Source organism: Stereum hirsutum (genome assembly GCF_000264905.1).
Source record: "Stereum hirsutum FP-91666 SS1 unplaced genomic scaffold STEHIscaffold_13, whole genome shotgun sequence".
Lineage (NCBI taxonomy): Eukaryota > Fungi > Basidiomycota > Agaricomycetes > Russulales > Stereaceae > Stereum > Stereum hirsutum.
The window spans coordinates 593,838-618,153 of record NW_006763143.1 but is presented as its reverse complement, the minus strand read 5'-3'; the positions used below and the strand labels follow the sequence as shown (position 1 = coordinate 618,153).

Genomic DNA, 24,316 nt, shown 5'->3' with positions numbered 1-24,316 from the left:
CTGTTACGGTGGCGTTAGTGCGGTGTGGCACCTGCCTCTCTGCTCCGAATGCAACGAGAGAGTTGTCTTTCACAGCACATCGCTGTTTGTCGTGGATAGATTGTTCGTCTTCGTAAACGAACGCGCTCGTAAGCTTACCCTATCGACTTGAACGTCTCCTTCCAGACGCTCTTCCGAACGATCCGGCAAGTTACGCGCGGCGAACGCCCGCTAACATTTAGCAAAGCAGCCCGCTACAAATATCGTTCGACCTGGGGTTAAAACGATGCCAAACACTCCCCAACTCCTCTTCGTCGGCTCCTTCCTCTCCTTCTCTGTCGTCCTCTTCGGTGCACACTGGTTTATCGGCAACAAGCTTCGTGAAGCAGGCTACGACGTATCAAGCCTCATCCTCCTCGGTCTCAACGCCTCCGATAGCTCCCGGTCCGCCAACGACACCATGTCATCGAACCTCCTCGACATCCAAAACAACCAACTCACGCAGTTGGTTGCTATCGCACTTGCTCTCGCGAGCGGCGCCTTCTTTTTCTTCAAATTCGGGCGCACTCGTGAGTCCCATTACTGCTCGTCACGCGAGGATCTCAACGCGACCCGTTCGCTCACCACGCGCGTCCTCGCACAGCGAAGAAGCCCGTCCTCGATCCGAAGGAATGGAAAGAGTTCCCTCTGACGGAGAAGATTGAGCTTTCTCCAAATACTGCAATGTACGTTCGTTTCTATCTATGCACGCAGGTGTACGCCCATGCTGATTGACGCGTCACAACTTCATGTATTAGCTACCGGTTTGCTCTCCCCAACCCTAATGACATCCTTGGTCTCCCCATCGGCCAACACATATCCGTCTCTGCTGAAATCAATGGCAAGGATATCATGCGTAGCTACACGCCCACCAGCAGCGACGATGACCGCGGCCATTTCGACCTTCTCATCAAGGTACGTCCCTGGACTTTCTACCATGTTCGAACTGCGTCTCAATATTCTCTGTTCGCATTTATAGGCATACGAAAAGGGTAACATCTCTCGCTACGTCTCCCTCCTCAAAATCGGCGACAAAGTCCGCGTCAAAGGCCCCAAAGGCCAATTCACCTACCACCCCTCCCTCTCTCGCGAACTCGGCATGATCGCCGGCGGTACCGGGATCACACCCATGCTCCAGATCATCCGCGCCGCGCTCAAAAACCCACTCGACTTCACGAAACTGAGCCTCATCTACGCGAACGTTAACTATGAGGACATCCTCCTGAAGAAAGAGTTGGATGAGCTGGCCGAGAAGTACCCGAAGAGGTTCACGGTGTATTACGTGCTGAACAACCCGCCGGAGGGATGGACGGGCGGGGTTGGGTTCGTTAGCAAGCAGCAGATTGAGGCGAAGTTGCCGCCTACGGATTCGAATATCAAGATTCTGCTTTGTGGTGCGTAAAATTCGAGTCACTCACTCCATGCTGCTGTCAGAACGCGATGGTCATGGCGCTCATTTCTATCCCCATTGTGAAACAGGTCCTCCACCTATGATGAATGCCATGAAGTGAGCCTTCCTTCATTATCCATTCTGCAAGCGCCGCATTACAGGACGTAACCTGACGCATCATACTTCTTAGGAAATACCTCGACGAGCTCAAGTACCCCGCACCGCGCACCGTCAGCAAACTCGTCGACCAGGTACGTACACGCATCACGCCCTCGCCGCATCCCATCCCGCACCAGCATATCATATCTCCTAATCGCATGTAACTGATAATCACGTCGCATGCACAGGTCTTCCTCTTCTAGACGACGTATCCCCCTTTCGGCGGAATGGCGCACGGGCGACGCTTTGCAACATCTCATTTTATGGGTTTATGGAGAATGACTGGATGCTTTGCTTGCTTTCACATACTACATTGCACATCGCACATTGCACCTTGCACATAGAATGTATGTAGAACGATCTATTCATCATGAGCACTCGAATATGCACGGCAGGCCATCAACCTCGCTCGCGATTGATATTCTTATCATTTCCGGCTCAAAGTCAAAGTCTTTTTTGTGATCCTATAAGTTGTCCCGCTTGTCATCTCTATCTCCAGGTCTCCTTCCCCAAATTACTCCTCTTCCCCACAGTACAGTTTCCGACCCCAACGATCGCATCAGGAACTAGCGCGCCTCTTCGTTCGGCTACGAGCCTACGACCATAACTCTCAACGTAACGCACGCAGTTCTGGTCCTCTCTAGTCCTCGTTCTCGTTCTTTCTCATCCTCTCGGCCGTCCCGACTTGTTCCATGCCTGAACCGACACCTGCGCACGAACTTTCCACATCGAAACAAACTGGACTTGACGACCGTAGTAGGCCGTGATATATTCATCTTGTTCGTCACGGTGGACTATTGGCCCTTGAGAATAGACGAGGATGGAGATTATTCATGGCGAGATATCTGGATGTCCATGACACAGTATTCGGACTTCGATGTGATACCCTCATTGGACTAAACCCCACCCAACCGGCCCTGGCTTAAATACTCGGAGGTCCAGTGTCTTGATCAAAACTGAAAGCGTCCCCGTGCGCGAACAGTTCTAGTCAAGGATAGAGCGGAAACTGGAGGAACTGAGGGATGGACTAGGGTCGTTCCTCCATACTACTAGTACTAGTAGGGCCGACTTCAATGCTCCGGATTCCACGCCGTTTGGCTGAGTTGTTACGGAGTAAAAAATACATAGATTCGGTTAGGTGTTTGTTGTGAGTCTCATGCTTTATTTATATACTGGTGTTTTACATAGCGGTGCTCAAGCAAGTTGAAGATCCTCAACCTAAGGTTTGATTGGGCCACAATGGCACCTGCCGTACCCGACTGGGTGGCGAGTTTGTACAATCGGCGTCGATCGATGATCGTGTCAACTCAAAGGACACTCCGACAGATACTACCATCTGCGACGTTCTGTTCTCCTTTTCGAGTTCATCCACATTTGTTTATCCTCAGGAAGTACACATACGCTCATTGTCCATTGTCAGAACAATATTGTGCCCATTCGATCCATTGACGGGGCCTCATGAATGTGGGTGGGACTCCTCACGTCGGGCATGTGAAAGGCACTCAGGGGCCGGCAAAGTGACAGTCTTATGCTGCTCTGTTGTGTATCTCCGTCGTCCGTGTGAACTAATACCCACTTGCACGGTGGTTGGAATTCAGTTCGCCTTCGGAATCGGGAGTTAGATGCCATCTTAGCTCACAGATTATTCAGTGTGTCCGGACAGTATATAATGATGACGCATTGACGTCCTGTTGAACGTCGACAATCCCTCCGATTTTGCCCCTCCACAGCATAACGTCTTCCGCAGGTGTACTCATAACATGTCGAAGGTAAGCCCGCCCAGTCTATTTTTCCGGTTCTAACGTTGACATCCACAACGTCCACCATATTCGGTCTTTACAATCGCCCGCCATGCAGCCCATCCTCTACGAGTTCCACAAGTCAGTCTGGTCTGCTGCCGCCGAACTCGCTTAGTGAGCACATCTTCCATCCCTCGGCGCAGATTATCCGCTCGATTTCGCTGATGTCTGCGTATGCGAACAGCGATGAGCTCGACATGGCGGGTAAGGTCGACCGAAAAGTCATCGATCTCCGCGCAGGCGAGAATTTCGATCCTGAATATATCAAAATTGTGAGCACGCCGTACACACTCACATACTCCGCACCATCAATCGCACCCATCTTTCTCTACAAGATTACCCCCGTTCTCTTCACCCCCGTTCGACCGGTCCGCTGCGTCAGAAAGCTGATATTTCCACTTTGCCGATGGTGGTACTTATGACTCGGTATGGGAAAGGCTCCCAACGCAACGATCCCTGCCCTCGCCGCCGATGGTAAAGTTTACGACAGCACAAAGTCGTCCATCGAATGGATGGTCGAGCACTCGTCTGTCAAGGTCGCACCCGGGTCTTCGCTAGTGGATAAACTGCATGAAGATGCGCTGGATCCGAATTTCGCGTTCGTAGCTTCTGTACGTCCCTAGCCAACAAGATCTTTAGAGGAACCCGGGCTAAAAGACTGACGTGTACCGTGGAATTAGCGCAATGAAGAGGAACTCCAAGCAAAGGCGAACGGCCTGCCTGGTGCTTCTATCAAAGCCCGTCAGTTCTCTCCTGGCCCTCTCCCACTTACACCTGCTAACCACTTAATCACATGTGACTCCGGGTCTCTAGGCCTCGGATACCTCAAAAAGCACTCCGAGAGTCCCGGTGCTGCACCCTACTCCTCTTTCTACGAGCGCAAAATCGCCCAGGTAGGCGGCCTCGTCGCTCTCCTGAACAACCAAGTCCCCGAGACCGCCAAATCCGGCTTCTTCGCAAGGTCGACCGCTCTCTGGGACAACATCGCCGCATTCCTTTCCACGACGTTGCCGGCGCTTCTCGAGGACAAGAAAGTCGAAGAAGGGAATTTCATAGGAGGGGAGAGGCCGGGTGTGGATGACTATCATTTGGGTGCGTGGTTGGCAAGGATTTCGTTTGCTCAAGGTGCGAAGGGCGGTGAGGATGCGATGGAGGTCTTGGGAAAGAATTTAGTAGGTAAGCCAGTGGACAGGAGGGTTAGCGCTTATTGGAAGGCTTGGGTAAGTAGAGAGAGTTGGAAGAAGGTGTATGAAGACGGCCTTCACTAAAGTATCGGTGGAAAGATAAGCGTTGGAGAAATTGGTATGATCGAATGCTAGGATATGATTGAATAGATGATAATAAAGATACATGGCGTCCGGATGCAGTGAAGATGCATAGAGGGCTCGAAGGGTGAGAAAATGCATGAAATCCAACGGACCAGGGCGATTAGGGTATACTAAATAAAACTTGAACGTCGGAAGGGTCAACTATAACCATTTAGAGTCAGGTCGATGTTAGACCCCTCCATCATCTCCTGCGTAACCTCATCCAGTCTAGCGATGACTATCAGGATCCAGTGAGAAGAGATGAATGCGAAAGCACCGACATAGTCTTGATCTGCCTGGCCGCACTAATTCCAATTTCATATTCCCTCTCAGTAGGTTCCCTTTCCGCATTCCTAGCCAGTTGAATGGCAGAGTCATAGTATTGCAGCGGAGAGAGTCCGTCTTGGTCCTTCGGAAGGAGAGGTGCAATGAAGCGAAAATGATGGAGTATTCGGTCACGAGGACGCATCCGAGGTTGACTGGGAATGAGCAGACGAGCGAGAGAGTCTGTCATATATCGAGCACATTAGAGAGAGAAGTGCTGAATGGAATGAGTAAGTATACCAAGTTCTCGGACCGAGTCTAAGAGTGCGCGTCGATAATGTACCTCCGGATACTTAGAGTCTAGATCAGTCTTGTCAGTATGTAAGAGTATCCTGTAGGAGAGATATTGAGCGCACTTGGGTGTCCCCAGCCTTCATGCTGAACGTCTGTAGGTATCGCCTTATATGCAATGAGCGCCGTGCGAGCATATTGTTGCAGAATAAGTTCGTGGACGGGCTGGTGACAGGTAACAGATATGTCAGAGGCACCCGATTCAGGCATCGTGCTGCAGTGAGCTCACGGCAGGTATGTCGTGCTTCCCAATAGCCATATGGCCCTTCGAGATCCTCTGCATCCTTCTGAACATTGAAATACGTCGTTTCAGACATAGCGCAATCGACATCACAATCTACCAAAAAATTGATGTTCACTCCCTCAGCATTTGCGCATAGTCTTCGACACACAATCATTTAGGAGGAAAAGATTGAACATACGACGATAAAGTATGCTCCTCCGAGAACGAAGACGTTGTAGTTGTGCTTCCATGAGCGAGTGGGAGATGACCTGACCGCTTCGGCGAGGAGGGCCACACAGGAAATAGCTATGAGAAAGATGAAGACGAGCCAGACGGTGAGGTAGGCGAAGCCTTCAAGGGTCTTGGCGCGAAAGAACCACATAGTCTACGACTATGAAAGAGAAGAAGACTGCTCTGATCTAGATGCTCGATGCATGAGAAGTGTACGTCGTAGTCGAGGTGAGAGTTGCTCGAGATGGGGCCACACAGTGAGGAGTGTCGATGGAGAGCATGGGTTAGGGGTACAATCGTGGGACGGCAACCCGGGTTAAGCCGAAGTGACCTCTCCGTTGAACTTGGGCCACACAGCTGAGAAGTACTCGCCACGACCGGAACCCGAGAGCGTCTTAGTATGGGTATTTCGACATACCGAATACACCAATACTGTAGCCCTAATAACTGTTCAATTTGTGGCCGCACAACTGGTGCAAAGGGCCTGTCTCTTTGCCAGGCTTCTCCAGACGACTCCACCCAATTGAAGAAGGCCGTGTCCCAGGCCGGGATGCCAGTGCCATCCGAGTTGGTTCAGTTGACGCTAAATTAAGCGCACGTATCCTCACCCTCAGACCACCCTCGCTTGATTTGCTCTGCTTGCTTATTCCCTATGCCTTCCCCTCGCGGATTGCGATTACTTTCGCTCGGTACGTCTCGCTCACTTCAATATCAACGTTCCACATGTTGTATAATGCAGCCTCTGTTAATCGCAATCAGATGGCTGGGGAATCCGAGGAATATCAGAGCTGTTCATTTTGCAAGAAATGATGGAACGAGTGAAGGCCTTGAACAACCTTGAAACCGTACCTCGCCCCTGCGAGTGGTTTGATATGATGGCAGGTTCAAATACCGGAGGGTGCGTCACGAATGTCTTGTAAATCCTCGTTCTACTAGCTGACTATCCCAATGAACTCAGAATTATTGCTCTCCTACTTGGACGCCTCCGAATGTCTGTAGATGAGGCTATAGTTGCATGTACGTCTCTCTGCGAGCAAGTCTTGTCGGACACGCGATGGATCAGCGCACAACAGTACAAGACATCAAAGCTGGAGGAGGCGTTAAAGGAGATTGTTCGAGCGAAGACGGGTAGTAGCGAGACTAGAATGATGATACGGTCGAACTGCAAAGTGTAAGCCCCTCTCATGCAATCTCTACAACAATAGGTTTTAGAGTATTCTCACTTGGAACTCTTCACTAGATTTGTTTGCTCCATGTCCGCTCATCATGTGGCGAGGGACGTCCCTCGCCTCTTTCGCACTTACATAGACGGTACAGGTGCAAACGAAAGCTACGACTGCACGATCTGGCAGGCCGCTCGCGCGACGTCTGCTTTCCCTGCGCTTTTCAAGCCGATCAAAATAGGGCCGCCAGGTCTCATGGAGCCACATATCGATGGTGGACTAGGATGCAACAATCCCCTTGACATACTCTTCGAAGAAGCGTACAGGAATTGGCCAGAACGTCATGTCAACTGCATTGTCAGCCTTGGAGCGGGACAGTCGCACCCCGTTTCCTTCCTCTCCGCAGATCTCAAAAATGCTCTGTTGGAGATCACTCTGGACTGTGAGAGCACTGCGAACGAAGCAGAGCTGCGTTTCCGAGAGGCTCCCGACGTCTACTTTCGCTTTTCTGTATCACAGGGCATGCAAGCCATTGACCGCTTCGACTGGGATCAAGTCGACACGATACATTCGTCCACAGTCCGATACCTCCTCTCAGAACCGGTCACCGAGAAATTCGCAGACGCGGTCAAAGTCGTGGGCACGCGCCAGCTGGGGAAAATCTCTACGGCAAGACTGCGTGTGTGCTACTAGTCGCAATTTTCTCCACACCTACTACGAAACTGACCTTTCGTGTATGTTGGAACAGGACGATTTCAACCCTCCATATTCGACAGCCAATCCATCTCACCGAGTACTGGTGATGGCCACGATACATTTTCTCTTCCAGGCGATTATGTCCGTTTGGACCCAAGGAACTCGTCGAACAACCCCATCCGAACTCTTATCCTGACAGCACGACGGGCTAGGGTGCTTCCAGTCAGAGAAGCGCAAAAACTGCATATTTTTAAAACTGCTAAGCTCTTGTTGCAACTGCAGCAGAGCCAGAAAGCGGAGGCATTGTTTCGCGAAGTACTTGCTTCGGACAAACCAATCTTTGGGCCTTACCCGTTCTCGTTGGAAGTGAAGTACAACCTGGCGCGCGCTGTTCTGCAACAGCACAGGTACCGAGAAGCGGAACGGTTGTTCAAGCAGGTGTGGAAGGCACGAAAAGTGATACTGGGAAGCGAGCATTTGGACACGCTGCGAGCTGCGAACTGGCTGGCGATGTTATATCGACATCGCGGTCAGTGGTATGATGCAGAGTTCGTATACCGAGAAGTCCTCAAACATCGGTCGGAAGTTCGCGGAGATGCTCATCCCGGAACATTGCATCTCAGACACTACGTGGCACTGGCCCTCCTTGCCCAGGGCAAGACAGAGGCAGCGGAGTCCGCATGTAGAGAGCTGTGGGCAGCGCGATGTACAGTGCTCGGAGAAGAGCATCGAGACACCTTGCGCACCTATCACGATCCCGCAATCATACTCGCTCGATGGGCGGACAATTTGCGAGCAGAGGAGATTCCTTTGATAGAAGCGAAAAAGAAATCGGAGGAAGATGCAGGGAAGAAGTTGACAGAGGCGGAAGGGATCTTGAGAAAGGTTTTGGCAGCACGAAGAGAGGTGTACGAAGAGGGACATCCAAGCGCTCTGTGCACCGAGCATGGCCTCGCGTTCGTGCTTCATCGACAAGGGCGGAATGAGGAGGCAAAGGAGATTTACACAGAAGTGCTGGCCTCGCGAAGGAAATTCCTCGGAGAGGACCATGAGGACACCATACTGACTAAACAATGCATGGCAGTTTTGGTATTGAAGCAGGCCGGATATGCCACGCAATTGCAGCTTCAGACAGAGAGGTCTATGGAGGGTTTGGAAGGAGTTGATGTTGCTGAATTAGATACATGGAAGGAAATCATGGATGCGGGTCGATCTGATACGGTACAGGATGATGTCGCCAGGAGAGTTTTAGACATCGGTTTCTGGTCGGTGCTGTGGATTCATATTCTACCTGGGGACAGCGACTCGGAAGCTTGACTACTAGCTATATAAGACGAGATCGAAGGTTATGTGAGAGAATACATACTGTACATATGAACTGTTTGTAGCTCACCAAATCTGTGCCTCGGGTCAAATAGTAAGAGGACAGTAAACTTCAGGATGAAGCGCACCTTGTGAGTCGCTTGACCGCTAATTCACCATTGAACACGACTAGTATAGCTCACCCTCGCCACGTAGACCAGCGACGAAGACGTATCGCTACTACATACAGATATCACAGCCGAAGAACGCGTAAGTAGAAGTTGTCAAAAGAGTGCGTGGTATATTCGGAGAGCAAGAATGGCATGACATACAGGATAAGACAACGACCGAGAGAAACATGAAAAGGACAACGAGAATGAACGAGCAAATACAAAGCATTGAATCGATAAGAGACTTGTAATACAGCTCCAGATATCCATGCAACTTGACGACGAGTGGATGAGTGGATGGGAATATATGCGGAAACGGCACATAAAAGAGAACAGAGACAGGGAGAGACGAACAAAAGGAAGAGAGGAAAGATGCAGATGAGAGACCAGGGCTCTCTTTTAGGGTGACTTCTCCATTTCGTTCCACGCCTGTGGCAACGAACGACAGCAGCACGGCAGTAAGCAAACTAGACTCACTGTTTTGTTTCTCGAGAACACGACGCTGGCCCTTCAAACCGGTTCCGTCGTGCTCCAAAACGCCGCCGCCGTCCCCCAAACCGCCATAACCACACCCATCACCAACAACCCCCTATCGACCCATCCACACCTCCCTTCCAACGCCACCTTCGCCGACACAGGTCCGATAACCCCCAATATAAAAGCGGCGAACGAACCGAGGATGGCCATCATGGAGCTGAATTCGGGAACGAGGATGGAGACGCCGACGGCGAGGAGGACGAAGGCGGTACGTTCGAGGATGAGGAAGGCGTGTTTGAGAGTGGCGTTGGTTTGGTGGTGGGTTGTGGCGGGGGTGTCGATCTGAGAGGATTTTGTGGTGGTGGTGGTGTGGGGATCGGAGGGGCCGTGTGGGTCGGGAGAAGAAATGGTATCGAGGCCAAGGAGGATTTCGAGGGTGACATTCAGCTGGAAGACGGTAATCAGTACAATGCGGTATAGATGAAATGGAGAGATTGACGTACAGGTCGAGCGGCAAGGGCGAATTTTGAGAGCGGCGCTACGACTAGCATCCAGAGTGCGATCGTGTTCAGAGTCGGGCTGTACCCGGGAACACCGAGTAAGTTCTGGCTGACCTATGGACACAAGACGTGTCATTACCAAACTGTCAGAGTCTGGCTAGAAACATATGTACTCACTTCGTCGTAGACGTCGTTCCCGAACATCAGGTAGCCCGCCATGCCGATGACAGCATAAATGCACGTCGCGACAGCCTGGATGGATGACTATGAGCATGATGCAGGCGCTAAGTTTTGGAGGAGGCGACTCACGAAAGCATAGTTCATGACTGTATCAAACTGGCTCGGCTCCATCATATCTCGAGCAATCGACGGGATTACAGCATGTCCGCTGAACTGTTGGCATACAACAACGTCTGTCAGTATCGTGCACATATCCACAGCTGGTTGACTGTAGGACAAACTTACCCCAGCCATGAATAACCCGAATGCCATGCCCAGCTCGCCTACACCCATGATACCGAGGTTGGTGTGAGCTGGACTCCAGAGACTTCCAGGGGCGTCTTTCTTGGAGAAGCCATCGATGAAAATAACAACCACCAAGAAAACGGTGGATATGATTCCAAGGATAGAGGTGTACGATAAGAGCGAGAGAGGGAAGAAGACGGTGGGTACAAGGCTGTAATGAGAATATAATCATTAGTGAGAAAATCTCGTGCAAAGAGCAAGAGGGCACGTACATGATAATTCCAAAAAGCTTGTAGGTATCCGAGGAGAAAGTGGGTATGATGGCGCTCAGCGAGTCTGCATACAGTGTGACGAGAATGACGCTAAAAGTTATAGCCCGACGTCAGTCTCAACTTAATCTTACATTCCTCGCGGGGAACAATTTACCTGACGCTGAACAGCTCGAGACAGAACATGGCACTGATGAAGGGCATGGATTTGGGCCCAAACGCCTTCCGGCCGACATCGGAATACGACCTGATCCGTGGGTCAGAGAGCACGATGCGCGCAAGTATCTTGGCACTGCGAAGTGATGGTTTCTGAGCACGGCCATTCAAGAATCCTCCGGTGGGACGAAACACTCACGTATAGCAAGTAATAAACCCATATGAGATGATGAGCAAGGTACCACAAACCCACCCGGCATACGCGAACGCGAGCGGCTCTGAGAGCATGCCGATGCCCAATAGGATAGCGATTGAATTGAAGAGCTACAACAACGCCAATTGAGTCCAAATGCGGGATTTCATTGTACAGAAAGGGATGAACATACCGTCTGTCCGAATGTGCTCTTGCCATGATGGACCGGGGGTTGCGGCGCATGCACTGAAAGCGTGGAAGTCCGGTGAGCAAGACTGGGCGCAGCATCCAATCTAGTCTCATCCGCAGGCTTGTCCTCGTCAGCGGGACTGCGAATAGGTCTGGTGTCGATGTGCAGCGAAGCAGCCTTTCTGAGAAGAGGCGTTCGTTCGTTTGCTTCCGGAGCCCTCACGCCTACTCGACCAACGGGCTTAGGCTGCTTCGACTTGAATGGAGGACCAGGAATATAGCGAGCTTCCGTCTCTGTGTCCCATTGGGAATCACTGGAAAAGCTATCTCTCCGAGAAATATTGGGACGCGGCGTGGGTAGATCATCTTCATCATACTCGTCGTTTGTTCCGATCAAAGCCTCCTCGTCTTCGTCGGCGTACCGAGCACCGGAGATGTCTGAAGGGATACCGGAGCTAGATAAACTAGTCTGCGCACGCTGATCTGCAAAGTGATGATGATGAGGGGATGGACGAAGGAGGACCTGACCTGTAGCGCTAGAGGTACTACTCACATGAGGCTATAAAGCTATTTTGGCTGGCAGCGGAACCGACAGCGAAGACAGCCGGTAGAGAAGTCATGTCGTGAACGGTCGTTAACAGTCGTGAGATGGAGAAGAAAAGAGAACAGTTGGACGTTGCGTTGAGGGATGAACAGAAAGACGGTGCGGGGTATATGTACTTTTGCGGAGACTAGACTGGAAGTTTTTCTGTTCATGGTCCGGATGAATATTGCGTCAAGCTGTCGTCAAGCTCCGTCCAGATCCACCATTTCATGCGTTCTCAAGGCCAGGTCCGGCGCCGGGAAGGAAGGAAGGCGAGAGCTTTCGAGAAATTTTATCATGGGAAGAGCACAAGCAAGAAAGTGACAGATGCAAAGGGATCTTTGATTCTCTGTTCGAATCTCGAATCTTCTGCGGCAAACACCGGAGGGCAGGCCACCTTGAAGTAGACGCCCATCGATACGTATAGCCTTTGGAGACATTTTCTGCGGGCTGTGCGAGTTATCTTTCGAGTCAAAGCGGTCTTCTAGAAAATAGGGGCTGTTCAACTCACCCACTCGCTCGCTGAAGAACCTGACCTTGGCCAGATAGGTACGGTGCGTGGAATAAAAACGCGAACAAACGAGGATTGTCTTGTAGCAGCCGTCCAAAATAGGACGGGCGATGCCTGGCCTTCTGACACCTCTTTCCTTTTGCGTCCGTGTTTTCGCCGAGGTCTACCACGGCACCCAAACGGCAGTCATAGCCATGCAGTGCTCCGCCGAATGACAATCCCTGAGCTTGTCTCTTTCCATCTGCTATAAGTATCCTTGCTCGACGGCACTCTTCTCTTCGAACAGCCTCTCGTCGACGTCTCTGATCTTGGACGAAAAAATCTCTGTGATTAAGTACTTGTCCGCTCTGGAGCATCGTCCTCTCAGATCCTCAACTCGGTCGGCCTATTCGCGTGTCGCGTCTGGATCTCAACTTCCGACACTCTAGCACCTTCCAAATAAGACTTCTTGCCAAAGACACCGCGCTCGGAGTACTACTGCGTTCGGTACGCCACATTATTAGCACCATGATACTTGCTCAGTCGCCACCCTCTGACATCGTTTCTTGTCGCCTCCAGAAGTATGACACACCATCCCGAAACTTGGACCTTCAACCCCTCCTGGGACCACTCACAGCAAAGCCATGGGGAATACGACTACTCCAGCCAGAGTAGTGACCTTCCCTCTCACCAGTTCAACAATTCCGATCTTTCCGCTGGAACGCCACACGGAGCTACCAGTTACCCTCCCTCTTTGTCTTCGCAACCATTTATGCCTAGCCAGCAATTGCTCTCAAACGAGCATTATCCTTTGTATCCCCCTCAAGGCGGCGACCCGCACGTCTCGCAAGTATTTACTGTCCAACCTCCGTCCCAATCGGGATATTTCCCCCAGCCTTCACATCACGATGCTTCACAACAGGTACAACATCCTTCACATGCCGGCACTGTAAACGCCCGCGCCGGAACCCTTCATGTCTCTCCTCCCACATCATCATCTTTTGAGGTCTCTCAATCATTCGTCTCCTCTCCCGACTCGCTCCCCCGCACTTCACCCCCCTCCTCCTCGAACCGTAATTTCAGTTTCGGGACGTCTGCTCCTGAGGAAGACAGGGACAGGGCAGGCGCCCAGAAGACAAGACGCCCCAGTCGTTCTCCTGGAAGAAGGGGCAACGTCACTGATAACGCCGCATCGCACCACAGCAAGCGCCCGAGAGCTTCTCCAGAATCGGATGAGGAGGCGAACGCCCAGGCTGAAGAGGCGCCGCAATTGAAGCGTGCATGTGCACGGTGCAAAGGTCTAAAGGTAGGAACGCCTTTTATAGACGAACTCCGCAGTTTGTAGCTAAATTTGGTCAATAGGTCCGTTGTGAGTTCAGAGATGATCAGGAAACTTGTGAACGGTGTTTGAAAGGCCCACACGAGTGCTCCATCCCAGGAAAGAAGATTAGGCGCCCGCCTCCGTGAGTGATGCAGTAATTGTTTTTCGCGTATTTGCGTATTTGGCCTGACGTCTTATTTTCCCATCTGCTAGTAAAAGAGCAGACTTGCTCAGTCAAATTCAGAAGCAGGCCTCTCAGATCGCTCAGCTCATGGGTCAACTTGAACAGGTCCAAAAGGGTGGCCGTAAACCACCGACCACCTCTCAGAGCGTACCTTCACCTGACAGCCGGACTCAGGCAACTTCTCCCGTCGACTCTACCAATGCATCTACCTCAGCAAGGAGCATGACCTCCCCTAGCGCGTCTGCTGCGTACCAATTATCTACACAAGGTCCTGAAGTCACTCGTCAGAATTCAGAATGGATTGCTGAAGCACGGAAGAAGTTGGAGGCTTTCGGTGGGTTCATCGGGATGGGCGGGGGAAGCATGCGAAGGGATGTTTTCGTTCATTCTGACCCGGAGGATTCGTCGAGTGAGGATGACGGACAATATGACATCGCGGTGAATGTCAGGGACGACGACGACAACACGAATAGACCGATGTCGAGTATACCGACAGAGGCGAGCCCCTTCGGACTAATGGCCAAGTGATTATTCTTCTTTGGCTGAGCCGTAGGATGTTGACTGACCGCTGTTATAGGTTGAGTATCAAGAATACTAAAGGTAGACGGGCTAGCAGCGTTATTAGCTCGGACCACGGCGACGTTGGCGTCGCTAACGAAGATTTCTTCCGACCAAGTAAGCTTCACACCTTATATCTAGCTCAATTTTATGATCCCTTACCAGATAATCATCGTAGTGCCTGGTCCCGACCTCATGGGCCTCAGTTTGCATGGTCATGAGCCTCCAGCTCTCCTCAAGAAAGGTATCATTACCATCGCTGAGGCGGAGAAGTTGTTCAATATGTTCGTCGTTTAGTCATCTGAGCTATGTTTGCGTCTTGACTCTTCTGCAGATATTTTGATTGGATGAACATTTCTTTATCACTTTTGGATCCCGTTCTCTACACTGCTCAGCAAGTTAGTATAGACCCACAAACGTTCTACACTCACGTACTGACTGATATTACCAGGTCTACTGGAGAAGCCCATTCTTATTTACCGTCAGTGAGTAATAATTCATACCATCATCATCGTTCTTGTCCTAAACTTTATCGCCCAACAGTCTGTGCTATTGCCTCAAGATATTATGACGAACGCCCTGATCTCTACCCCACCGCCATCGAATACGCCAACCAAGAAGCGGGCGCAAACTTCATCGGCGGCCAAAAACGCGTCGAGGTAGTCCAAGCTTACATTCTCCTTTCTCTTTATCCCGTTCCCGGCCGACGCTGGGACGAAGACCGGTGTTGGATTTACCTCGGTCAGGCGATCCGCATGGCGCTCGATATGAATCTCCATCATCCTAACACAGCAAAACCGAGGAACGAGGCGCATGCCAGGGAAATGCTGAACCGGACGAGGGCGTGGTTGAATTGCGTCAATTTGGATCGGTCGATGGGGAGTCAGTATGGGAAGGCGGCGGTCATTAGGAATACGGATTATGTGGCGGTACAGTCGGGGACGTGGTGGAATAGCTCGGAGTACAATATGGAGTATTTTGGTGAGTCGATCCTGCGCGACCTTATGATTCACTGTTTGTCAGAAGTGAGAGCTGATCGCTTCTGGTGTTGAATAGATATCCATATCTGTGAGCGGCCGTGTACTCAATTGCACTTTTTCGTCGTGCTCACCTGACGATGGCTTCGTCTGTACAGCTGCATACAATGCCGAGTTGAGAATGATGACCGATTTCTTGGCCCAAGTGTTCAGTGATCCTCGTCACCCTGCAGGTCTCAACAAAGTATGAATTTATGTTCGCATAATGGCACTTCAACACACGGAACGCTGAACCTTTACTTTGTACGCAGGACATCGACCTTGAGCAGTTAGCTACAGAGACCGACGACAGGCTCGAAAACCTTCGTCACCAATGGTTCTCCATATTCGAACGGAGTGATCTGAACAATGTCCAGAATCGCTTCCGTATTGGACTCCTTAAGCTCGCCTACAGTTACGCTCGGCTGGTGGCCCTTTCATATGGATTCCAACATGCGTTTGGGAAGAGTGACGCTGAGGATAACCCTTTTCTGACCCGGGTAAGTATACCCTACACTGTATGCATGGCTACGGTATTTATATCGTCTTTCTGTAGTGCATTCGAGCAGCATCCGACGTGATAGGCGCCATGGTAGACGACGTTGGCATACCTTCACAGAGTGAGTACCTCAGACTCGGAAGTGGATCGGGTCTCTAAGATGCTAAGCGTTGTCCAGGAATATACATCCGCCATGGCCCTATGGCTCAAATCGTCTTCGTCACATTCGCTGCCACATTTTTGGTGAGTTCTACTTGCGCAAAACGCCATATTATCATACTGATCGATATATTCTCTGTTCATCAGATTAAGGTACTGCGTTAATCACCTCTTCCATTCATGCAAAGCAACTACTAACCCTCACCACTCCTTCAGCTCCTACAACCCAAGTATGCTCGCCACATCGGTCCCAGCCTCCGCGAAAGCATAATCAGTCAAGTCCAACGCACCGCGGACTTCCTCGGCTCTCCCGAAGTCGCTATCGACGAACGTCACGGGCCCAAGCTCTACTCTCGCTTCATCGGAGGACTTCTCGCCAACGTCAAAGAACAGCGCGCTAGCAGCACCTCACCGAAACATATCAGCCATCGAAAGTCGACGCGTAAACTCAAGACGAGCCCGAGAACGTCTGAGCACGACCGCTCGCAGTTGGCGCCGGCACCGCTGTCAAATCAACCTTCGCCGCACTCAAACACGCAGAACTTTTGTTCTATGCCGCCACAGCATCAGTCCGTGCCGCAATCCTTGCCACAGTCGCACAGCCAAGCGCAATCCTCGGCAAATCCATACGGCAACGTGGTCATGGGCACAACGACTTTCGACCCGTACACGATGGACATGAATCAGTACCAGAACATGAACTCGCTTGCTATGGGACAGGATCACACTGGTGGCCATGGATCTGCATACGACTCCAGCGGTTTGGGGATGCAGATGGAGTTCTTCCGCCAGCCTCTGCCCTTTGATCCCGAGCTCCTGCAGTCGATGCAGTCGTCGTTGACGGAACTAGATGCTACGACAATGCCAGGTCAGTTCTACCTTCCCATCCTTTGCATTTCAGTTCCGACTGCCTTTACCCCCTCTTTTCTTCCGCTCCCGTCCTCCACTCTCTTTTCTTGTGATCGAAACTGACGTTGGTTACATCTTTTTATGAATGATATAGGATATTCATGGATAGAACAGATGCCTTCGCTCGAACAACAACACCAGCATGCGTCGAGAATGTCGAGTGGCATCCAGTATTGACGACAATCATGACACCGGGTTTTCTGGGTATTTCTCTTATTACGTTCCAATGAATTTTCTACAGCCTGTCGCCTCCTGCACATTAATCCGGATACTTACACTATTCATTCCGGTCTCTATCTTATATTCTGTCTGAGGTGTGTATACGTACGAATCTCCCCGGACAGAAAGGGCTCCATCGTTTGTTTTTTCGTTGCCAGAATTGCTACCGCACTAGTGATGCATCTGCGTATTGTTACTATCTTTCTGGACTGGCGACCGTCTCTGAACACGGGGGGACGGTGACGACTGGTGCGAGTACCTTGTGTTACTATCTTTCTCCTTTACTGTGATCATGCTTTGCCTGCTTCTCTTCAACTTTCTTTCTTCCTTCTTGTGGAATACTGTACCTTATTAACCCGGCGTCTCCTTCGAAAGGGGCCTGTAGTATCGGTTTGCATCATGGTTCTGTCACTAAAACATATAATTTAGGCTGGTACTCGACAGGTAATATTCGTGTTTATGATTTGATGACCGTGCTTTTGGCGTAAATATTTGCACATTTTAAGCGCCCCAAGTGGCGCGCCACAATTCCCTGACTCCTGCTTCCACGCCTAATTTCTCTTCAACCATTAGTATACCTTCATCTAGTCTCCATTCGCTCTTTCGTTCTGTTCACCTCTATAGTATTCACCGGCAGCGCAGTTCAGCTAAAGCCACACCTCCATCACAGACCGTTGGTTCCACGCTTGAGTCAGACTGCAAGTGGAGCGCCAGGAACTCGGAAATGCACGCCGACACTGTGGCGCACGCGTGTCGAACCAGTGCGGTGGCGATGTCCAGCGAGTCCAAAATTCAGAGCACAACAAATTCCATTGCATGAACGAGCAATCTAACAGCGACAGGGGACGAAAGTAACGGCAATGAATCGTAATCGTGAGATGCGGAAGAATCAATTCCTGATTCTGAGCAGACAGGCATGGTCCAGTTGTTGAATGATTCGGATTCACGAGCGATGACCGGGAAATAAGATAAAAAGGGGGTTACAGTATTTGCGCGAGCAATCAAGGACTTGAGAACCAATGGAAGCGGACGAGGAAGTACGAGCCATGGAGAGGAGATGGGGAGGTAGGTGGGCAGATTTAACCAAGCGAAAAAGAAAGTGATGGCACTTATAGGACAGCGGAGATCAAGGACGCTGGTGATGAGTGCAAACGTGCAGGGATGTCGACGTGAGTGCGAGTGCGAATGATGAGACATTGTTGTACTGTGTTGGATGTAAGATGAGGAGGGCCGATATCGGAGTCAGTGTCGTCTATGAGGCATTGACCGCTCTACGATTCGTCCACAACATATACGGCTCCCTCGAAATATCCGGTCCGGTATGCTTTCGAGCGCTTCTTCGGGCTTCAGGCAGTTTAGCGGTATTATTCATATCCTACAAAGACATCAATGGAATAATCAGTCTATAGACTCGAGATGAGCGAATGATGGAAGGGAAGAAAGCGTACAGCAATGCGCTTTCGCATCCCAGGCGCCACATGGGGCCACCACTTCTGCAATGCATTCTTCAACGCCAGCTCACGATTACCCTTCGGATTAAGCCAAGCCGCGAACTCGTCCACCTAGACAATCACGACAAAGAAAAAACACGTCAGTCAGTCTCGCCCGAAACTCCCCCAGCCCAGGTCAATCAAACAAGTCAACGGACACGCACCTCCTCCAAATCCGTATAAACGGCCCACTCCCCATCTCCCAACATCCCCTCCTCACCCTCCTCCGCCCTCCTCCGCCCAATAACCCCATCCTCAAGCGGCCTCCTATCCAACACCTCCTGATCCCACACACTCGGCCCCTGTATAAAAATCCTCCCCGTCCCATACTGCACCGTCCCTCCGCTCCCCAACAACGACGCGCTCCCCATCCCATCGAACCACCACACCCTATTGAAAAACCTATCCTTCCCTAACGGCTTGACCCTAATCGCACCCAACAACTTCCTGAACTCCCTCTCGATCCCTTCCAGCCTCCGCTCAAGTTTATTCACCTCTTCGTCGAGCCGTCGACGTTCGGCCTGGGCCTGTTTGATAGACGCGGTACGGAGCCGGGCGGCTTCGCGCTGTTTGGCATGCGCTTGGGATTGAGCTTTGCGGAGCAGGTTCATGTTGTCTTGCGATCTGGAGGGTTTCAGAGATGTAGAGGGAGACAATTCCGAGCCGTTCTCGGAGGCGGAGAGGTCGGAGAGGTCGGAGGTGGCGTCGTGGGGTGGGGCTTGAGCATCGAGTGTTAAGACGCCGTTGGCGCTGCCGTTACCGTTCGACTTTGGCTCTTCGCCTTTCTCCTCTGCGATTAGGGCGTCGCGTTCTTCGATGCTGTATGATAATTATATCGTTCAACAAATGTGCGATAAGGGTGAGCATGGGGGAACAGGAGAGGACATACAATTGCTTCTTCGACCGATTCACCTCGATCTTCTCTTTCCGCAGAGCGGTCAACTGCTCTTCGCACGTCTCCATATACCCGTGTATCGCCTTACTCGAAACCGCAATATTACACAAGAACGACAGAATCGCGATCCTGTCCTCTGGCGGAAGGGTGTAATAAGTCTCGGCTGGTGCCGCCACAGAGCCAAGCTCGGGAGTAGACGGCCGCGAACTTGAAGGCGAGGGGTAGCCATCTACTGGTTTAAAGAGTAGTCGAGTAAGAATATATCGGAGAGAGGGGAAGTTCTCGAGAGTGGCGTGCTGAATGTCGAAGATATAATCCCATCAGCAAGTAGTCCATATTTTAATTCCACTTGGCTAGAATAAGACGAGAAATGAGATACGCACGTCTTTCAGACATCCTACTAGCGACTCTTCCCACCCCGCCCTCCCTTCAGTATGCCTCAGAGGATCTCTCTCCCAATTGTTTCCCACGCCCGCCAACGCATTGATAAGTTCGTCAAGCGTGATACCCATCTCCGTGCTCTCATTCACCTCGTCATTCTTGAGTTGCCAGAGGGAAGTGACCGCACTGTGTCGCGTGAAAGAAACTGTGCGTAGGTTGTAGATGAGAGAGGAGTGAACTTCAGCGAGAAGTTCGCAGGCATGCGGTTCGACGGAGTGTCGTATAGCGTGTTCGTACTCGTCTAGCGTGAAAGTTGAGAGATGTAACGGGTGCCTAGGGGGAAAAAGCGACAGCCTTTAATATCCATCGGAAGTGATGGGCAAGCGTCAAAGCAATAAAGCGTACCCATAAACGGCCAAAAAATTCCAACTCATCAAAAAGGGTTCAAATACTCCCGGCTTCTCGTTGAACGGCAAGGACACTCGACTCGGTACAGGCCTCTTCACCTTCACCCCGGCCTTCTTCTCCTTGTCCGAAAGCGTGACGTCCAAGTCCTCCGTAGGATACCTCACCGGTTTCTTTTTCTCCTTTGCCGCCTTTTCTTTCAGCGCAGCCTTCTCGCCAGCCAAACGCTCCGCCTCCTCCTTCACTTTTGCTTGCCTCTCGGCTTTCTCCTTCCCCTCGCGCTCTTTCTTCTCAGCAGCTATCGCCGCGTTTTTGGCTGATAACATCAGACATCGGGGGATGTCAGTACAGGTGTTTAAGTACGAGAGGAATGGAATGCGACTTACCTCGTTCCTCTTGAAGAGGGGTCAACTTCTTTGGCTTCTTGGCTATTGGACCTTCCTTGTCCTCCCACACCTTCTTCCTCTTCTGTATCTCTCCCTTCTTGATATCCTCGACTCCCTGACGCGTCGACTCGGGCATGAGCGTCTCAACACCATACCGACCCGCAACGGCTTTCTTGACGATCCAAGGGGATGCGACGGCTGGACTGCGATCTACGCAGTCACGAATAAACCGGCGGAGGATGCTCTTCGAGAATGCTAGACGGTCGCGACTGCCACCACACAACCATACACATCAACGACGCCATTCAAAGATACCGCACGCAAGGATGGAAGTGAGCGTGAAAGAAACGCACCTCATGACGGGACATTGAACCTCCATCAAGCTCCCAGTCCACTTTGCCCTTGCCTCCTTCGCATACGCAGCCATCTTGTCCTTTGCACTCTCGCTCTTCTCTTCCTCTAGCAGCTGGACCTTGTAGTAGTACTTCTGAGGATCGTCGGCCGCGTTGACTTCTTTGGCCGGCGTCTTGAGGTCGCCGCGGATGTCGTGGATGGGTAGAGAGGGACGTTTCGGTGGTGAAGGTGGTGGTTGGGAAGAGGTGGACGCGATGGGGGTGGTGTCCGGTTTGGGTGGTGAAGGAGGACGGGGAGGAAAGACTTCAACGACGCGGGCGAAGAACCTAGGGGGATGGTGTTGAGATTGGATAGGGGAAGGAATGAGGAAGAAACGTACTTGTCTCCTTGAACATCAACATAGACCTCTGTATACGTGCATGACCATTAGCTTCCGTGAGTAGATGGGCGGAGAGGTACAAGACGGACGTACTTTCATCGCGGAAATAGCGGTCTTTGAAACGGTCATACACGGCTTCAACGAGATGGTCCAAACGACCCATGACCTCTGGAACGAGATGAAACACGTTAGCGGGGGCGTGACACGTCGAGAGGATAGGTAGACGCACGCCACTGAACGGCTCTGAGGATGGCAGGCTTGAGTTGTTCAGGAAAGCGACTGTGCATGGTACGCGCTTCCTGCTGTTCGCTCTCGAGCGCTTGGAAATAGTTCATACCGCTCTTCCCGGTGACCTCGCACTGGAATTGTTTGAGGTGGTAGAAGGACATTCTGGCAGCAAAAGCCCTGTTCGGATACATGTGAGAACGTGTGGATGGATGGATGGATTGAAATAAGGAAAAAACAGACTCATAGGTGTCGAAAATCTCGCCTGTCTGCTCCATATAATATACCTCCTTGTCTGGGTCAGTCTTGAGGGCGACGAGGAGAGCGTCTGATGCCTCTGTGAGCATGACGCGCTTGCGCCTGCAGGTGGGCATGGTGGGCGACGGACGGCGGGAACGACGAGGGGGGACGGGGTGATGGTGGTGGGGGAAGGAGAGAGGGTGGGAGAGGGGGCTGGAGGGGCGGTCGCTGGGAAGCGGTTGGGGGAAGGGCCGCGGGCGTCATCCCCTTCTTTTGCTTGCCCACCTCGTCCTCCGCACCCTCCTCTCCCGAGCCCGGGTCCGCCCTGTCCACCCATCAGGCCGACGCTCGGCCCTCTCCGACGCCACCTTTCCTTCTTGTTCTTCACCACCATCACCACTGGCTCTTTTTACACGAATTATATCGCTCATATCCCGTACAGCACCACATCAGCCCGCCCTTCCCGGCAAGGCGCCTTGGCCCTCCAGGAGGACACCGACTGACCTCCGGAGAAATCCACCACACTTACTCCATCCACTCCCTAGTCTTGCGCGTTCTCAGTGTCGTCAAGGGCTTTCCGTTATCCCCTCTTCCTTGTTGCATTTACGTAGATGAATATTGGCCTTGCTCGTGAAGTTGGGCCACTCTCGCACGTGGGGACAACAAAAGTACCCGCCCACAGCTTTTCGCAATCATCGGCTGGCCGCGTGGCTCTCCGTTACCATCTCGGAATGCAGTGGCTTTGGGGATCACCTTGCGTCGCCCTCGATGCCCTGTGCATGGCCTTGTTCCGAATCTGTTCGTGATGCTCGTGAAGCTTCAAGTGGCGTGGCGAGGAAAGTTCTCCTGTGGCCCCACCTCTGCTTGTTCACTGCAGCCACGTCTTCGATTGCTTATGTCCTGCTTCATGTTCGCTGATCAAAGATATCTCATGGCATTCTAGGTCTCACCTGGCACCGTCATGGTTGATACATTGAACGCAAACATACTTTCTACTTTTGCGCTAACCATGCATGACGGATCTGCAAGTCTTGCATTCAAGGCAGACCTGGCTCCTCTATGAAATCTACTATCAATGAATCTCACATATTGATGTTGGACTCGTGGCTGAGCATTTCCTCCAGTGTCGGATTCACCCAAATCCAACAACAGATCTCAATGCGAAACCAGGATCGTACTCTATCCATTTATTATTTTCAAGTCGACTCATCGGTTGCACATCACACCGCTGACCTATGCGCCAACTCCTCCAATGCTTGTCTTTCTCCTTTGCTGGTTCGTTCGGTCTCTCATTCGCAAGCGCATTAAGAACCCTGCGAAGATCGCCTCGTATGCCCGCGCGTTCTGGATGCAGAGTTCAAAAAACCATTCCCTCTTCCCTCATAGCATCTGCGATGACGATTGGACAATAATTCCCTGCTCCGCATACCGGTCCAGTACCTACTCACAGCGCCCCTGGCCCGCGCCGGCGCTATATAAATGCAATTGATTCAAAAAAGAAAAAGAAAAAAAAAAGATTGGACAATAATATTCAGAGTCCAGCGATTGTAGTATGAGTCTACACTTTGATTCACACTGCCTCAAGCTACTTACCTCCCAGCCTTCTCGCCTCTTCTCATACCGGATGACTTCCCGTAGAGAAAAAGATATGTTTATTCGACGCGATCACTGCTCGGCAAACCTCCGAAATGACGATCGCAGCTCAGTGGTTGGCTGCCCTCTTCATTTCCGAGCGTTGCCGAGCACCGATCACGCTGAATCAATGTCGAATAGGGCATATATGTAGCGGTTCACATCAGTTTATAAACTGCCCTTTCGGGCCCTACCCTGGTCCCTTTAGCTATCAGTAATAGAAACTATATTGATGGACTTTGGATGCTAATCTGACGGTAAACTCGCGCAGGGCTCCGCTACGCTCCGCCCCGCGTACTAAAAAAACCTTGAAGTTTACCAGTCGTTCTGTGTTCTGGGGGCCGAAGGGAAGGAAATACTCTACTTCAGGATTATGCCTCTCCTGATGTACATCGGGCTATATCCCACATAGAATGTGGCACCGGGACATGCAATATTGTCTATATTATACTATATACTAGTACACTGACAACTGGAACGAAGATGCCGACCTCTGTGGACCGCCTGCCCACCCTCCTTGCCGGGGCGATCCACAGATGTTGGCCTCTTTTCCAATCGAGTCATGCAGATGCAGTATTTATTCAAGTAGGGGTGTATTGGGAATGCACGAACATCGGCCTTATTTATGAGCTCGAGACGACGAGAGTGGAGGAGGATGGAAGGCCGGCC

General features: G+C 51.4%; 7 protein-coding genes across 7 annotated transcripts; 4 read left to right on the top strand and 3 right to left on the bottom strand.

Annotated features, from left to right (window-relative positions):
- Positions 1-186: 186 nt before the first annotated feature.
- Positions 187-2,000, top strand: STEHIDRAFT_141141 (ferredoxin reductase-like C-terminal NADP-linked domain-containing protein). The gene is made up of 7 exons (XM_007307413.1): positions 187-548; positions 623-704; positions 777-933; positions 998-1,412; positions 1,498-1,525; positions 1,599-1,659; positions 1,756-2,000. Exons 1-7 carry the CDS (start codon positions 266-268, stop codon positions 1,768-1,770), a joined length of 1,041 nt encoding a protein of 346 aa, XP_007307475.1. The 5' UTR covers positions 187-265; the 3' UTR covers positions 1,771-2,000.
- A 1,418-nt stretch (positions 2,001-3,418) lies between these two features.
- Positions 3,419-4,634, top strand: STEHIDRAFT_62896 (uncharacterized protein; the record flags this gene model as incomplete). Its single annotated transcript, XM_007307192.1, has 5 exons — positions 3,419-3,480; positions 3,551-3,638; positions 3,804-3,977; positions 4,047-4,107; positions 4,180-4,634. The coding sequence occupies 5 exons, from the start codon at positions 3,419-3,421 to the stop codon at positions 4,632-4,634; spliced, it is 840 nt and encodes a 279-aa protein (XP_007307254.1).
- A 197-nt stretch (positions 4,635-4,831) lies between these two features.
- STEHIDRAFT_133268 (uncharacterized protein) lies at positions 4,832-5,893 on the bottom strand (the record flags this gene model as incomplete). Its single annotated transcript, XM_007307412.1, has 6 exons — positions 4,832-4,901; positions 4,955-5,180; positions 5,238-5,297; positions 5,354-5,453; positions 5,518-5,625; positions 5,711-5,893. The coding sequence occupies 6 exons, from the start codon at positions 5,891-5,893 to the stop codon at positions 4,832-4,834; spliced, it is 747 nt and encodes a 248-aa protein (XP_007307474.1).
- Positions 5,894-6,394: 501 nt separating this feature from the next.
- On the top strand, positions 6,395-8,918 carry STEHIDRAFT_159924 (FabD/lysophospholipase-like protein; the record flags this gene model as incomplete). The annotated part of the gene is made up of 5 exons (XM_007307411.1): positions 6,395-6,431; positions 6,502-6,640; positions 6,701-6,913; positions 6,983-7,584; positions 7,654-8,918. 5 exons carry the CDS (start codon positions 6,395-6,397, stop codon positions 8,916-8,918), a joined length of 2,256 nt encoding a protein of 751 aa, XP_007307473.1.
- On the bottom strand, positions 8,868-11,994 carry STEHIDRAFT_123773 (uncharacterized protein). The gene is made up of 10 exons (XM_007307410.1): positions 11,876-11,994; positions 11,327-11,805; positions 11,140-11,264; positions 10,942-11,076; positions 10,788-10,877; positions 10,516-10,726; positions 10,360-10,443; positions 10,228-10,302; positions 10,054-10,164; positions 8,868-9,997 (listed from the first exon to the last, which is right to left on the bottom strand). The coding sequence occupies exons 1-10, from the start codon at positions 11,940-11,942 to the stop codon at positions 9,584-9,586; spliced, it is 1,791 nt and encodes a 596-aa protein (XP_007307472.1). The 5' UTR covers positions 11,943-11,994; the 3' UTR covers positions 8,868-9,583.
- Positions 11,995-12,590: 596 nt separating this feature from the next.
- STEHIDRAFT_148891 (uncharacterized protein) lies at positions 12,591-17,891 on the top strand. Its single transcript, XM_007307409.1, has 16 exons — positions 12,591-12,902; positions 12,975-13,701; positions 13,758-13,858; positions 13,930-14,424; positions 14,478-14,575; positions 14,637-14,742; positions 14,793-14,856; positions 14,910-14,943; positions 15,002-15,439; positions 15,515-15,526; positions 15,594-15,679; positions 15,747-15,974; positions 16,031-16,094; positions 16,152-16,220; positions 16,347-17,000; positions 17,136-17,891. The coding sequence occupies exons 2-16, from the start codon at positions 12,979-12,981 to the stop codon at positions 17,216-17,218; spliced, it is 3,255 nt and encodes a 1,084-aa protein (XP_007307471.1). The 5' UTR covers positions 12,591-12,902; positions 12,975-12,978; the 3' UTR covers positions 17,219-17,891.
- A 214-nt stretch (positions 17,892-18,105) lies between these two features.
- On the bottom strand, positions 18,106-22,200 carry STEHIDRAFT_83370 (chromatin remodeling complex protein). Its single transcript, XM_007307408.1, has 12 exons — positions 22,019-22,200; positions 21,780-21,955; positions 21,644-21,718; positions 21,551-21,578; positions 21,171-21,497; positions 20,818-21,086; positions 20,432-20,747; positions 20,029-20,359; positions 19,640-19,941; positions 18,915-19,569; positions 18,709-18,822; positions 18,106-18,635 (listed from the first exon to the last, which is right to left on the bottom strand). Exons 1-12 carry the CDS (start codon positions 22,147-22,149, stop codon positions 18,513-18,515), a joined length of 2,847 nt encoding a protein of 948 aa, XP_007307470.1. The 5' UTR covers positions 22,150-22,200; the 3' UTR covers positions 18,106-18,512.
- Between the last annotated feature and the right edge of the window lie 2,116 nt (positions 22,201-24,316).

What these genes read in the sequence shown, in the direction of transcription:
- STEHIDRAFT_123773 (XM_007307410.1), bottom strand. Translation starts at nt 11,942, where the DNA reads ATGACTTCTCTACCGGCTGTCTTCGCTGTCGGTTCCGCTGCCAGCCAA. An exon ending in AAATAGCTTTATAGCCTCAT is followed by an intron (nt 11,806 to 11,875) that starts GTGAGTAGTACC and finishes ATCACTTTGCAG; the next exon opens with ATCAGCGTGCGCAGACTAGT. An exon ending in AGAGCACATTCGGACAGACG is followed by an intron (nt 11,265 to 11,326) that starts GTATGTTCATCC and finishes GCGTTGTTGTAG; the next exon opens with CTCTTCAATTCAATCGCTAT.
- STEHIDRAFT_83370 (XM_007307408.1), bottom strand. Translation starts at nt 22,149, where the DNA reads ATGCCCACCTGCAGGCGCAAGCGCGTCATGCTCACAGAGGCATCAGAC. An exon ending in TAGTAGGATGTCTGAAAGAC is followed by an intron (nt 19,942 to 20,028) that starts GTGCGTATCTCA and finishes TTCGACATTCAG; the next exon opens with CACGCCACTCTCGAGAACTT. An exon ending in GGATGCGAAAGCGCATTGCT is followed by an intron (nt 18,636 to 18,708) that starts GTACGCTTTCTT and finishes ATGTCTTTGTAG; the next exon opens with GATATGAATAATACCGCTAA.
- STEHIDRAFT_148891 (XM_007307409.1), top strand. Translation starts at nt 12,979, where the DNA reads ATGACACACCATCCCGAAACTTGGACCTTCAACCCCTCCTGGGACCAC. An exon ending in CACGGTGCAAAGGTCTAAAG is followed by an intron (nt 13,702 to 13,757) that starts GTAGGAACGCCT and finishes TTTGGTCAATAG; the next exon opens with GTCCGTTGTGAGTTCAGAGA. An exon ending in TTCTCTACACTGCTCAGCAA is followed by an intron (nt 14,857 to 14,909) that starts GTTAGTATAGAC and finishes TGATATTACCAG; the next exon opens with GTCTACTGGAGAAGCCCATT.
- STEHIDRAFT_141141 (XM_007307413.1), top strand. Translation starts at nt 266, where the DNA reads ATGCCAAACACTCCCCAACTCCTCTTCGTCGGCTCCTTCCTCTCCTTC. An exon ending in CTTCAAATTCGGGCGCACTC is followed by an intron (nt 549 to 622) that starts GTGAGTCCCATT and finishes GTCCTCGCACAG; the next exon opens with CGAAGAAGCCCGTCCTCGAT. An exon ending in CCTATGATGAATGCCATGAA is followed by an intron (nt 1,526 to 1,598) that starts GTGAGCCTTCCT and finishes CATACTTCTTAG; the next exon opens with GAAATACCTCGACGAGCTCA.